Raw genomic sequence first — 14,780 nt, forward strand, 5'->3', positions numbered from 1 at the left:
CATCTCCTGTATCATGTCTGCAGTCTCTGACCATCTCCTGTAGCATGTCTGCAGTCTCTGACCATCTCCTGTATCATGTCTGCAGTCTCTGACCATCTCCTGTATCATGTCTGCAGTCTCTGACCATCTCCTGTATCATGTCTGCAGTCTCTGACCATCTCCTGTATCATGTCTGCAGTCTCTGACCATCTCCTGTATCATGTCTGCAGTCTCTGACCATCTCCTGTATCATGTCTGTAGTATGTCTAGGGGCTCTTTCCAACAGACTCTCTAACAGAAGCCCAATCTGTGTCCATCAGAGAGGCCCCCCTCCAGGTCCCAAGAAAGTACTCTGCTTCTCTGCCCATGTGGGGGGCGCCAGAAATATTTCTGCACCCAGGCGCCTGTGACCCTAGGATTGGCCCTGGGCAACTCACTTATAAGAAATGTCTGTAATCACTTGTCATGATTATCGTCTGACCACCAGTGGCGTAGTGCCCCAGGAGTCTGTAACTCCAATGCCAGGGCGCTCGGTCTTCACCATCAGCCGAGTATGGAAGAGAGACCAGGAAGCAGGTGAAACAGGAAAGAAAACCACTGTTAAATGCAAGGCCTGATGGGAGGGGATATCATAGCCAATCAGCCGTGAGGGGCATGACTATGCGTTTCAGAGCCATCCTGCTTCCTTGACTGTTTAACCACTTGCCGACCGCCGCCAGTAGATATACGTTGGCAGAATGGCTCCTGTGCGCAAAGCAACGTAGAGGAACGTTGCTTTAAAAATTCCCGCCATGCGGGCGTGCGCCCACCACAAGCTCCGGGACCTGCGGACTCGATGTGAGCCGGTGTCCCGCGATCATGTCACGGAGCTGCAAAACGGGGGGATGCCTGTGTAAACAAGGCATTTTCCTGTTTTTCCCTGTGACGGCACACTGATCAACTGCTCCCTGTGATCGGAAGGAGTGATGAATGTTGTGTCACATGTAGCCCAGCCCCCACACAGTTGGAGTCACTCCCTAGGACACGCTTAACCCCTTCCTCACCCCCTAGTGGTTAATCCCTTCCCTGCCAGTGTCATTTACACAGTAATCAGTGCATTTTTATAGCACATAATGACAATGGTCCCAAAATAGCGTCAAAAGTGTCCGATATGTCCGCTATAGTGTCGCATAAGACCAGTGGCGGCCCATCCATAGGGGGCGCACGGGCGCCACCCCCCAAATCTAGTGGCATAACTCAAAACAGTTACATTCAGGTGATGAAAAGTAGCGCCACTGAAAGCTCCCAGCCTGTTATCTAATCTGCACTCCTTCTGCTCCAAGTGCCAGTTCCTTCAGGAGCACGTCCTGCTCCATCGTCGGTAACAGATGGCCCATAACTACATATGGGGCTAGATTCATAAAGCCCGCCGTAAGTTTGTGCGGGCGTAGCATATCTGAGATGCGCTACGCCGCCGTAACTTAGTGAGGCTGGGGCTGGATTCACAAAGAACCTGCGCCCTAAGTTACGGCGGCGTAGCGTACATCTGCCGGCGTAAGCGCGACAAATTCAAATTCTGAAGAGGTGGGCGTGTTTTATGCAAATAAAACATGACCCCGCGTAAATGACGTCTCTAACGAACGGCCCATGCGCCGTCCGTGAAAGTATCCCAGTGCGCATGCTCCAAATTACGCCGCAAATTGTCAATGCTATCGACGTGAACGTAACTTACGCAAAGCCCTATTCGCGAACGACTTACGCAAACGACGTAAACAACACAAAATTTGACGCTGGCCCGACGTCCATACTTAACATTGGTTGCTCCTCATATAGCAGGAGCAACGTTACGCCGGAAAAAGCCTTACGCAAACGATGTAAAAAATTCCGCCGGGCGCACGTACGTTTCTGAATCGCCGTATCCAGCTCATTTGCATATTCTACGCTGAAATCGACGGAAGCGCCACCTAGTGGCCAGCGTAAATATGCAACTAAGATACGACGGCGTAAGAGACTTACGCCAGTCGAATCTTAGCCTAATTTCGGCGTATCTTGCTTTCTGAATACAGAAAGAAGATACGCCGGCGCAGCTTTGAATTTACGCGGCGTATATAGATACGCCGGCGTAAATTCTTGCTGAATCTAGCCCATTGGGTATATTGCAGTCCCTGACCTTTAGCCACACCCCTCCAACAAGTTTCACCCAGATTGGGCTTAATCATACCTCAGAGGGGCATGACCAACAGGTGGGGACTGCAGCTGAAGCATTTATTTTCACTAAGGCACGTGGTTGACATATACAAAATACTGTCCTGGGCTTTGTGTTACTTTGCCACAGCTCCCTGTGCTCTCAATTGAACCGTCAAGCCATCAGAGGAGGGGGACTTGTGTAAGTTCACTCTACAGAGTTTTCTGTAAAGGTGAACTTGCACTTTAACCACTTAAGACCCGGACCAAAATGCAGCTAAAGGACCTTGCCCCTTTTTGCGATTCGGCACTGCGTCGCTTTAACTGACACTTGCGCGGTCGTGCGACGTGGCTCCCAAACAAAATTGGCGTCCTTTTTCCCCCACAAATAGAGCTTTCTTTTGGTGGTATTTGATCACCTCTGCGGTTTTTATTTTTTGCGCTATAAACAAAAATAGAGCGACAATTTTGAAAAAAATTCAATATTTTTTACTTTTTGCTATAATAAATATCCCCCAAAAATATATAAAACATTTTTCTTTTTCCTCAGTTTAGGCCGATACGTATTCTTCTACCTATTTTTGGTAAAAAAAATCGCAATAAGCGTTTATCGGTTGGTTTGCGCAAAATTTATAGCGTTTACAAAATAGGGGATAGTTTTATTGCATTTTTATAATTTTTTTTTTTTTTTTTTTTACTACTAATGGCGGCGATCAGCGATTTTTTTCGTGACTGCGACATTATGGCGGACACTTCGGACAATTTTGACACATTTTTTTTACACACGGCTCTCCCCGTTCTTCAGCTCTGGGGACCGATCGCGGAACTCCAGCGGCGATAGGGTCCGCGAGTCCCGCGGTCCCGGAGCTTCGGACCGGGTATCAGAACGCGGTGACGTAAAACACAACGACGTGCTGAAAAAAATGAAGTTCAATGCTTCCAAGCATGCGTCGACTTGATTCTGAGCATGCGTGGATTTTTAACCTATGGTCGTGCCTACTAACGATCGGTTTTGACCTATCGGTTAGGAATCCATAGTTTAATTTTAAAGCAAGTTGGCTTTTTTTTATAACCTATGGTTAAATAACCTCTGGGGCCCACACACAATCGGTTTTGACCGATGAAAACGGTCCATCAGACCGTTGTCCTCTGGTTAACCTATCGTGTGTACGAGGCCTAAGACCTATTTGACTTACCGTATATACTCGAGTATAAGCCGAGTTTTTACGCAAATTTTGTTGTGCTGAAAATGCCCCCCCTCGGCTTATACCCGAGTCACCTTTTTGTGCCTGATCTCCCGGAATTTGGGGACCCAGTACCGACCGGCCATAGGTCCCCTGGACCCCAAACTTGGCACACGTATAGCCCCACTCTTGCTCTACACGTGTGCAAAGGTTTTTGCAGATTTTTCAAAATCGGGCACCCCTTCCATAGACTCCCATGTTAAACGGTAATTTCTCTGGTAACTTTGGGGACCCGGTACTGGCCTGACATAGGTCCCCTGGACACACATGTAGCCCCAGTTCTCCTCTACAAGTGTGCAAAGTTTGCTGTACGGCCGGGAAGCACCCATTTTTTTTTTTTTTTTTTTTTTTTACAGCGGGGCACCCCTTCCATATACTCCCATGGTAAACGTAAGTCTAGTCATGGGCACAGTGAGACATGGACACAGTGAGGCATGCAGATGGACACCCTAGGCTTATATTTGAGTCAATACGTTTTCCCATTTTTTTGTGGTAAAATTTGGTGCCTCGGTTTATATTCAGGTCACCTTTTACTCGAGTATATACGCTAATTGTTTTCCTAGGGCCTCCTATTGCAGGGACCTGCTGGCTTAACACATTTAAAGACCTGACAGGGGTCTTTAATTTTTTTTTGTCCATTACACCTGATATTTGTTAAGTTTGTTTTATAACTTTCTTACAGTTGATTACTGCTGTGTAAGGGATATTTGTCTTTTTATTCTCATTTAACATGCCCGTAAGCAGCAACACAGCATCATGTTGGTAAAAAAAAAAAAAAAAAAAAAATGCTTATTTTAGTTTTAGTTTTTTATTTTATTTTTTATTGACATGTTTTAAAGTACTTCAGAACCACTTTCGTCAAAATGTCATCATATATCTTGATTAACATATAGGTGAATGCATCTCGCCAGGACATAGAAGATGCGGAACAAAATGCTTGCATTGCCAACAGCGGGAATTGTGGAGCTGAAGAAGATATCTTTAACATGGTAAGATAAACTTTTCCAATTGAAAGTCCTTGCTTGTCCAAAAAGAAACAAACAATCCCATACAACTATGGGTAGAAAATAAGAGCACTAGAGACTTTAAAGTGAGAGCGCATTCTACCAGGGGTGTAGGAACCTCCTGGGCTTTTCACCATCAGGTATCTGTGACTCCGATTTGTCAGGCTGCTACCTGGTCTTCAGTGCCCACGTTCACAACGTTTTATCAAGTGGATGTTCGAGCAGCCGAGGATTCGGCTTTTGGCCGCAGTGTACTGCAGGCTGCCGTATACATTTCTAATGGTTACTATTATTTGGCAGGGTGTCTCCCTCCCCTCAAGGCTATTGCTCTGGGACGTCCCAGCAGGTAATGAATTAACCTGACTCTGTGTCCCATGATGTATGAAAAATAAAATAGCATTTTTTCATCATACTTACCTGTAAAATCATTTTCTTTGAGCACATCATGTGACACAGAGGTCCCTCCCCTCTTTTTTTTGCTTACTACAAAACTGATGTGCTTCCTGTATGGGAGGGGTTATATAGGGGATCACTTCCTGTCTAAAGACTTTGGTCTACCAGTGTCCATTCACCTAATGATGAAGTATAACCCAGCAGGTAATAAATATTAGCCTGATTCTGTGTCCCATGATGTACTCAAAGAAAATAATTTTACAGGTAAGTATGACGAAAAAAAAAGCCTAAAAGCAAAACACTGTGTGGGAGAAAACTAACACCGAACATCACGCTAAACACACCATTCCCACTGTGAAACATGGTGGTGGGAGCATCGTGTTGTTGGGATGCTCTTCTTTAGCAGGGACAGGGAAGCTGATCAGAGTTGATGGGAAGATTGATGGAGTCAAATACAGGGCAAAAGACTTGAGACTGGGGCGGAGGTTACCCTTCCAGCAGGACAGCGACCCTAAACATACAGCCAGAGTTGCAATGGAATGGTTTACATCAAAGCATATTTCATGTGTTAGAATGGCCCAGTCAAAGTCCAGACCTAAATCTAATTGAGAATCTGTGGCAAGACTTGAAAATTGCTGTTCACAGACGCTCTCTATCCAATCTGGCAGAGCTTGAGCTATTTTGCAAAGAAGAATGGGAGAAAAATTCACTTTATAGATGTGCAAAGCTGGTAGAGACATCCCCAAAATGATAGGTGGTTCTACAAAGTATTGACTCCGGGGCTGAATACAAATGCACCCCACACTTTTCAGATATTTATTTGTAAGTAATTTGGAAAACCATTTATAATTTTCCTAATTTCACAGTTATGTGCCACTGCGTTGGTCTATCGCAGGGATAAGCAATTAGCGGACCTCCAGCTGTTGCCAAACTACAAGTCCCATCATGCCTCTGCCTCTGGGTGTCATGCTTGATGCTGTCAGAGTCTCGCTATGCCTCATGGGACTTGTAGTTTGGCAACATCTGGAGGTCCGCTAATTGCATATCCCTGGTCTATCGCATAAGATCCCAATACAATACATTTACGTTTTTTGGTTGTAATATGACAAAATGTGGAAAATTGGAGGGGGTATGGATACTTTTTCAAGATGCTGTGGGCCAGATTCACAGCCAGCGGGCGCAATGTAACTTTTCTGATTTAAGTTACACCGCCGCAAATTGCACTACAAGTTAGTGCCCGATCCACAAAGCACTTACCTGGAAATTTGCGGCGGTGTATCCTAAATCAGTCCGGCGCAAGGCGGGCCAATTCAAATGGGGCGAGTCCCATTTAAATTAGGCGCGCTCCCGCGCCGGACGTACTGCGCATGCTCCCGACGCTATTTTCCCGACGTGCTTTGCGCGAAGTTACGTTGCGCCAAGTTTTGTGAATCGCGATGGGTAAAAAAGAGTTGCGGCGGGAAAAATAAAAGATTTGAAAAAAATTCAAAACCGACGCGGGAACGACGGGTATACTTTTGCATGGTAGAGTACCTTTACACTTTTGTAAAGGTACCCTATCTTTGCGACGGCAAACTAACACTTACGGCGACTTAGCGAAGGGAAAAAGCTTTGTGGATCTCCGTAAGTGCTAATTTGCATACCCGACGCTGGATTACGACGAGAAATGCCCCCAGCGGCGGCCGCGGTACTGCATCCTTAGGACTAGCTATGCGTAACTGATTCTATGAATCAGCCGCATAGTTAGAAACATAGATACGACGGCGTATCAGTGAATCTGGCCCTGTGTGTATATGTGTGTGTGTGTGTATATGTATGTGTGTGTATATATATATATATATATATATATATATATATATATATATATATATATATATATATATATATATATATATATATATATATATATATATATATATATATATATATATATATATATATATATATATATATATATATACACAAATAATTTAGATAAAACCTATGGATGATTAGTTAACCAATCACATATCCTCTACTTTCTGATAATCTTGTAGGATGAAGATGAAGACCTGCAGCAGGGAGGTAGAGGTGTTCTTTCCGACACGATGGTTCATCCTGCTGCTGAACGTTTGGATTTATCTCTGTCTGTCTTTTTTGCATACATCAAAGAAATCTGTTTTATAAATGGTAAGTTTTTTTTTTTTCTGCTGTAGATTATACTGAAATTAAGTGAATCTGTTTTTCTATTAACCACTTAAGGACCCCTTCACGCCGATATACGTCGGCAGAATGGCACGGCTGGGCACATCCACGTATATTGCCCTTTAAGCCCAGCCGTGGGGTCGCGCGCGACCCGGTCCGAAGCTCCGTAACCTTGAGACTCGCGGACCCGATCGCCGCTGGAGTCCCGCGATCGGTCCCCGGAGCTGAAGAACGGGGAGAGCCGTGTGTAAACACACCTCCCCCGTTTTTCACTGTGGTGCCGTCATCGATCGTGTGTTCCCTTATATAGGGAATCACAATCGATGACGTCACACCTACAGCCACACCCCCCTACAGTTAGAAACACAGATGAGGTCACACTTAACCCCTTCAGTGCCCCCTTGTGGTTAACTCCCAAACTGCAATTGTCATTTTCACAGTAAACAATGCATTTTTATAGCATTTTTTGCTGTGAAAATGACAATGGTCCCAAAAATGTGTCCGCCATAATGTCGCGGTCACGAAAAAAAATCGCTTATCCCCGCCATTAGTAGTAAAAAAATAAAATATTAATAAAAATGCAAAAAAACTATCCCCTATTTTGTAAACACTATACATTTTGCGCAAACCAAAAATAAGTAGAAGAATATGTATCGGCCTAAACTGAGGGAACATTTTTTTTTTTATATCTTTTTGGGGGATATTTATTATAGCAAAAAGGAAAAAATATTGCATTTTTTTTCAAAATTGTCGCTCTATTTTGTTTATAGTGCAAAAAATAAAAACCGCAGAGGTGATCAAATACCACCAAAAGAAACTCTATTTGTGGGAAAAAAGTCGCACGACCGCGCAATTGTCAGTTAAAGCGACGCAGTGCCGAATCGCAAAAACTGTCCGGGTCCTTTACCTGCATTTTGGTCCGGGTCTTAAGTGGTTAATGTATTCTATGCATTAAGGTGAAAAAAATTCCGACAATACCGGCCCCCCCGTTATACTCACCTGACCCCTCGAAAGTCCCGCGGTCGGCCCCGACATCCTTTTCGCCGCTCAGCCTGGCCGTTGATTGGCTAGAGCGGATGGATTGAAAGCAGCACAGCCATTGGCTGACGCTGCTGTCAATCGCATCCAATGACGCGGCGCGCCGAGGGGCGGGGCCGAGCGATACAGTGAGCGGCTATGGCCGCTCGCTGTTTCACGGGAGCGCGCCCGCAAGGACTACACGCAATGCTAGGGAGCTCGCATGAATGTGTGGTTGCGGGGAGGACCAGAGACAGCCGCCGAGGGACCCCAGAAGACTTGGATCGGGGGCCACTCTGTGCACAACGAGGTGCACAATGGAGGTAAGTATAACATGTTTGTTATTTAAAAAAAAAAATAAAAAATTATTTACAACCCCTTTAATTCTAACCACTGATGTAGGAAACGCTCAGCATCTTTCCAAATCACTGTTCTGTTTGTGGCACAATTGAATTTTTTTATACACGTATTTACATGTTTTCAGTTTAAAATAGAAAATAAAGGCAAAGCATTTGTGTATTCATATAAAATGTTCTTTAACCACTTGCTTACTGGGCACATATACCCCCTTCCTGCCCAGGCGAAATTTCAGCTTTTGGCACTGCTTCGCTTTAAATTTAAAATTGCGCGGTCGTGCGACGTGCCTCCTAAACAAAACTGCCGTCCTTTTCCCCCCACAAATAGAGCTTTTTTTTGGTGGTATTTGATCACCTCTGCGGTTTTTATTTTTTGCGCTATTAACAAAAAAAGAGCAACAATTTTGAAAAAAACACAATATTGTTTACTTTTTGCTATAATAAATATCCCATTTTTTTTAAAAACAAACTTTTTTTTAAGTTTTTAGGCCAATATGTATTCTTCTACATATTTTTGGTAAAGAAATAAATAAAATCGCAATAAGCGTGGAAGTGATTGGTTTGCACAAAAGTTATAGCGGCTACAAAATAGGGGATAGAATTCTGACATGTTTTTATTAATATTATTTATTTTTTACTAGTAATGGCGGCGATCTGCGATTTTTATCAGGACTGCGATATTATGGCGGACACTTTTAAAAAAATTTTTTGGGACCATTTACATTTATACAGCGGACAGTGCTATAAATATGCATTGATTACTGTATAAATGTGACTGTCAGGGAAGGGGTTAACACTAGGGGGCGAGGAAGGGGTTAAATGTGTACCCTGGGAGTGATGCTTACTGTGGGGGAGGTGACCAATGATGTGTCCAAGGGACACGGCATCAGTCTCCTCCTTGACAGGATGTGGATCTCATACACACACAGAGATCCACGTCCCTGCTCTGTCACTGCTGATCGCGGGTACCTGGCGAAAATCGCGCGCGCCCCCCAGTGGCTGGAGGACCTGAGGCCATAAAAAGACGGCCTCCCGGATTTATGGAGCCACCTTGAGGCCGTCTTTTTACTATGGCCCGGGTCGGAAGTAGTTAATATTAAAATCATAAGTGTGTGCACAGGGTGTGCCTGGGCACACCCTAATCACCCTGTTTGGCGCAGATTTTCAGTGTTTAAACCCCTGAAATGTCCTAAAAATATTGTGCAAAAAAAAAATATGTGTAAAAACTACTGATATTGTCAGAATATCTACACATGCGCACACATATGTGTTTGAGCTTTGAGGTGCCCATCCTAATGCAATAGGCTGGGCACACCTATGATTACAATTGTACTTTTAAAGTAACAAGGGGCATTACATAGGCAGGGTAATTTCTTATCAACACTCGAAAGAATGCAAATACATAAAGTGTATGAACTAAAATGGTTATATACATAATTTAAAATTTCTTTCACACTACCATATCTGTTAGATTCTGTATGTCTCTGAGTTGGCAGCTCTCCCTTGTAAGGAGCTGTTCCTCATTCTTCACAATGACAAGGTATACCATCCTTTCTTAAGGCAGTATCAGTTTTCCACGGCGCCCATTACGCCGCCCTAGAGTAACCACCTTACGCTACGCCAACGCAGCGCAGAGAGGCAAGCATTGCATTCAGCAAGCCAGTGCTCCCAAAGCTGCGCCAGCGTGGCGTGGGTTTCGAAGGCCTAGGTGGACGTGGGCGTGACCCATGCAAATGAGGCGTGACCCCATGCAAATGATGGGCTGAGCGCCAGACAGGTACGTATCACGAACTGCGCATGCGCACACCCCCTCGCGCCTGCTCACAACCACGCCAGCACAACTGCCTAAGCTACGCCGGATCACTGCGTACGCCGTGAACATAACGTACGCCCAGCCAGTCCAACGCACAATATGCCGGCTTGTGTTTCCTGGTGCAGACCTGAGCATGTCTGTTGCCGGGTTGCACCTCCTTTATGGGGAATAACTTTACGCCGGACGTACAACTTACGCGCATCTAGCGTAGCATGCGCACGTTCGTGAATTGCCGTATTTCCCTCATTTGCATGTTTGAATGGCTAATCAATGGGAGCGGCACCATGCACCCGGCATAAATGTGCGCCCACCCTACGCCGGCGTAAGCAAGATACGTTGGCGGGGTGTAGCCTGTTTTTAGGCGCATATTAGTTTGTGGGTCTGACGCTCAGATACGACGGCGCACATTTGCACTTACGTCGGCGTAACTTGTTATACGTCGGCGTAAGTGCTTTGTGAATCTGGGCCATAGTTCTTCCAATCCTTGTCTTTGGTTCCAAAGCACCCAAAAGAGTCGGAGCCATAAGCCCCCATTCACACCTGAGCGTAGAGTTTTCAGGCAGACAGTCCCATGATTTTACCCGATTTAGCCATGATTTTTGCAGTGTTTTTTACCGTGTTTTTGCCGCGATTTTGTACAGGTCAAAAGGTCCCCAATGTAAAAAGCAGAAAATCGCCCAAATCTGCCTAAAAAAAAAAAGTCCCAGGACTTGTTTGAGCTTCAGCCGTTTTGGAGTGGAGATATGAACCATCTCCATAGAGAATAATTTATTTATTTTTCCCCTCCAGCGTTTTGTAGCTTCAGGCTTCAAGCTACAAAACGCTCAGGTGTGAATGGGGTCTTAGGGGCAGATTCACGTACAGCCGCGTAAAATTGTGCGGGCGTAACGTATCTGATTTACGTTACGCCTCCGCAACTTACACGGGCAAGTGCTGTATTCTCAAAGCACTTGCTCCGTAAGTTGCGGCGGCGTAGCGTAAATCGGCCTGGGTAAGCCCGCCTAATTCAAATTTGGATCAGGGGGGGCGTGTTTTATGTTAAACTACTGTGACCCGACGTGATTGAAGTTTTTGCGGAACGGCGCATGCGCCGTCCGTAGAATTTCCCAGTGTGCATTGCTCCAAAGTACGCCGCAAGGACGTCATTGGTTTCGACGTGAACGTAAATGACGTCCAGCCCCATTCACGGACGACTTACGCAAACGACGTAACTTTTTCAAATTTCGACGCGGGAACGACGGCCATCCTTAACATTGGCTGCGCCTCATATAGCAGGGGCAACTTTACGCCGGGAAAAGCCTAACGTAAACGTCGTAACTTTACTGTGTCGGCCGCGCGTACGTTCGGGAATTCGCGTATCTAGCTAATTTGCATACTCGACGCGGAATTCGACGGAAGTGCCACCTAGCGGTCAAAAAAAAAAATGCAGTTAAGATCCGACGGCGTAAGAGACTTACGCCTGTCGGATCTAATGGATATCTATGCGTAACTGATTCTATGAATCGGGCGCATAGATACGACGGCGCAACGCAGAGATACGACGGCGTATCTGGAGATACGCCGTCGTATCTCGGTTGTGAATCTGGGCCTTAGAGTCTACCTCAAAGCAACAGCTTCTATCAGGAAAACAGACTCCGAATTTCTACTATCCTCAGGACATCACAAGGGACATCCTGCCTCTAAGTCCATCATCATCAACTGATTTCTAGAGCTTATACCCCTTCACTTTTACACAGACATGCCACTAGGTCAGTGGAAGTTTCCTGGGCATTCCAGCACCAGACCTCCATAGCCCAGCTCTGTAAGGCTGCCACCTGGTCCTCTTTTCATAACTTTTCAAAGTTCTACCAGGTGGACGTCCAATCTTCTGTGGATGCAGCATTCAGTCACAAGGTTCTTGCAACAGCACTCTGAAGTTGGGTCTCTTCGCCCTTCTTTTTGTTGGACCTGTTGGCATAGTCCTGTTTGCTTTGTTGTTGCCCAGCCCTCTCATTTATTGCTTTGGGATGTCCCAGGGTTTATGAATACTTAGCTTGTGTACCGCAGGGTTTGACAAATTTGCTTGGAATCTAGGAGCCAGCTAAAAAAAGTTAGGAGCCAGAAAAAGCGCCCCGTCCCGACGAGCTTGCGCGCAGAAGCGAACACATACGTGAGCAGCGCCCGCATATGAAAGCGGTGTTCAAACCACACATGTGAGGTATCACCGCGATTGGTAGAGCGAGAGCAATAATTCTAGCCCTAGACCTCCTCTGTAACTCAAAACATGCAACCTGTAGATTTTTTTAAACGTCGCCTATGAAGATTTTAAAGGGTAAAAGTTTGTCGGCATTCCACGAGCGGACGCAATTTTGAAGCGTGACATGTTGGGTATCAATTTACTCGGCGTAATATTATCTTTCATAATATAAAAAAAAATGGGGATAACTTTATTGTTGTCTTTTTTTTTTATTAAAAAAAGTGTAATTTTTTTCCCAAAAAAGTGCGCTTGTAAGACCGCTGCGCAAATACGGCGTGACAGAAAGTATTGCAACGATCGCCATTTTATTCTCTAGGGTGTTAGGATAAAAATATATATATAATGTTTGGGGGTTCTTATAAGAGGGACGAAGATGGCAGTAAAAATAGTGAAAAATTACATTAGAATTGCTGTTTAACTTGTAACGCTTAACTTGTAATACCAACGGCCACCACCAGATGGCGCCAGCTTACACATCTGGTGGTAATAACTTGTAATACCAACGGCTCACCACCAGATGGCGCCAGCTTCTTTTTTTTTTTGCCCCCCTTCCAAGCCAAGTCGCCAGGACCCTATTTCTAGTCGCCATGGCGACCTGGCGCCCGGGATTTGTCGAGCCCTGGTGTACCGTATGGTTAATATAAGAGGATTTTTGACTTGCCTGTAAATTTCATATCTTGGAGTACAAGGCAGGACACTGGCCACCCTCCCTTCTATTCCTGTGTTGTAGAGGAAGGCTCAAGGAGTAGGGTAGGGTTTCCAGGGGGCATTTCCTCCAAAGCTTTGCCATTGTCAAATCACCTGAAGATTAGATCATTTAACCCAGGGTCTGTGAATATGCAGCTTGTGTCCTGTACTGCACGCCAAGATACATGATTTACAGGCAAGTCAAAACTCTTCTTTTCTCCCCAACCACCTTTGACATCAACTGCCAACCAATGACTGTTGTGACCCCCGACCTTTGTATGCTAAGCATCTCCTAAATGAGTGTAAGTAAGAAGTACAGTACTGATTTTATAGTTTTTCATTCATTTTCATGAACTTAATGAACAGATCTAAATGAAATTCATGGGTGTATCTTGCAGGCAGCATGGACCTAAATAAAACGAAGGCTTTATACAGAGATCTTCTGGCTGTATTTGACAAATTTATTTTACCTACCCATGCATCCTGTCATGTGCAGTTTACAATGTTCTATATCTGCAGCTTCAAATTGGTAAGTGTTATGTGTTAATACATTGTTACCTGTGTGGACAGGACATGCTTTGTAGTAATAAAACACATAGGACCAGATTCACATATATCTGCGGCGGCGTAACGTATCGTCTTTACGTTACACCGCCGCAAGTTTTCAGCGCGAGTGCCTGATTCACCAAGCACTTGCGTGTAAACTTACGGCGGTGTAACGTAAAGCCGTCCGGCGCAAGCCCGCCTAATTAAAATGGGGCGTGTACCATTTAAATTAGGCGCGTTCCCGCGCCGAACGATCTGCGCATGCTCCGTGTGAAAATTTCCCGACGTGCTTTGCGCAAAATTACGGCGCCCCGACGTATTTTTTGAACAGCGACGTGCGTTACGTCGTTTCGTATTCCCGGACGTCTTGCGCCAAAAAAAAAAAAAATTGAAATTCGACGCGGGAACGACGGCCATACTTTAACGTGGCTGTTCTAAATGTAAGCCATGAAAAAGCAGGCCTAAGTTTGCAACGGGTGAAACCGACTAGCGACGACGTAAGAGATTGCGACGAACGCGCGTATCTTCGTGGATCGCCGTAATCAGCTAATTTGCATACCCGACGCTGGAAAACGCAAACTCCACCCAGCGGCCGCCGGAAAATTACACCTAGGATCCGAAGGCGTACGCCTGTCGGATCTTAGCCAAAAGCCGTCGTATCTTTTTTGTGAATTACAAATAAAGATACGACGCGGCAAATTTGAAAATACGCCGGAGTATCAGCAGATACTCCGGTGTATTTATTTTCTGTGAATCTGGCCCATAATTCACATCTAAAGTAGAAATAAATATTTTTTTCAATATGTTGTTATACTTTAAGAGAAAACCATATTTAGCTTGTGCCCTCTGTTGCGATACTGCCTATATACGTATGTAAACTGTCTACAGATAATTATATATATTTATGTCCAATTTTGGGAGATTTTGTAATGTATAATTAGGTTCATGAAGAGCAGCAGACATTGTAACCAGGGCCGATCCTAGGCAGGGTGCGTGGGGTGCTCTGCACCCGGGCGCCACATAGGTGGGGGCGCCGAAGCTCCAAAGTTTTTTTGCGATTCGGCACTGCATCGTTTTAACTGACAATTGCGCGGTCGTGCGACGTGGCTCCCAAACAAAATTGGCGTCCTTTTTTCCCCACAAATAGAGCTTTCTTTT

General features: G+C 45.0%; 1 protein-coding gene across 5 annotated transcripts in view; it reads left to right on the forward strand.

The window, feature by feature from the left end:
* Nucleotides 1-14,780, forward strand: part of RRN3 (RRN3 homolog, RNA polymerase I transcription factor) — a 51,630-nt gene that overhangs the window by 20,641 nt on the left and 16,209 nt on the right. For 4 of the 5 annotated variants that reach the window (XM_040321632.1, XM_040321636.1, XM_040321634.1 and 1 more), the window contains exons 10-12: nucleotides 4,280-4,375; nucleotides 6,820-6,952; nucleotides 13,475-13,605. In XM_040321632.1, the coding sequence (XP_040177566.1) occupies nucleotides 4,280-4,375; nucleotides 6,820-6,952; nucleotides 13,475-13,605 (360 nt within the window). Of the gene's footprint in view, nucleotides 1-4,279; nucleotides 4,376-6,819; nucleotides 6,957-13,474; nucleotides 13,606-14,780 lie in introns of all 5 variants that reach the window. The other variant, XM_040321635.1, reaches the window with a different exon arrangement.

This window comes from Rana temporaria, chromosome 8, assembly GCF_905171775.1.
Source record: "Rana temporaria chromosome 8, aRanTem1.1, whole genome shotgun sequence".
NCBI lineage: Eukaryota > Metazoa > Chordata > Amphibia > Anura > Ranidae > Rana > Rana temporaria.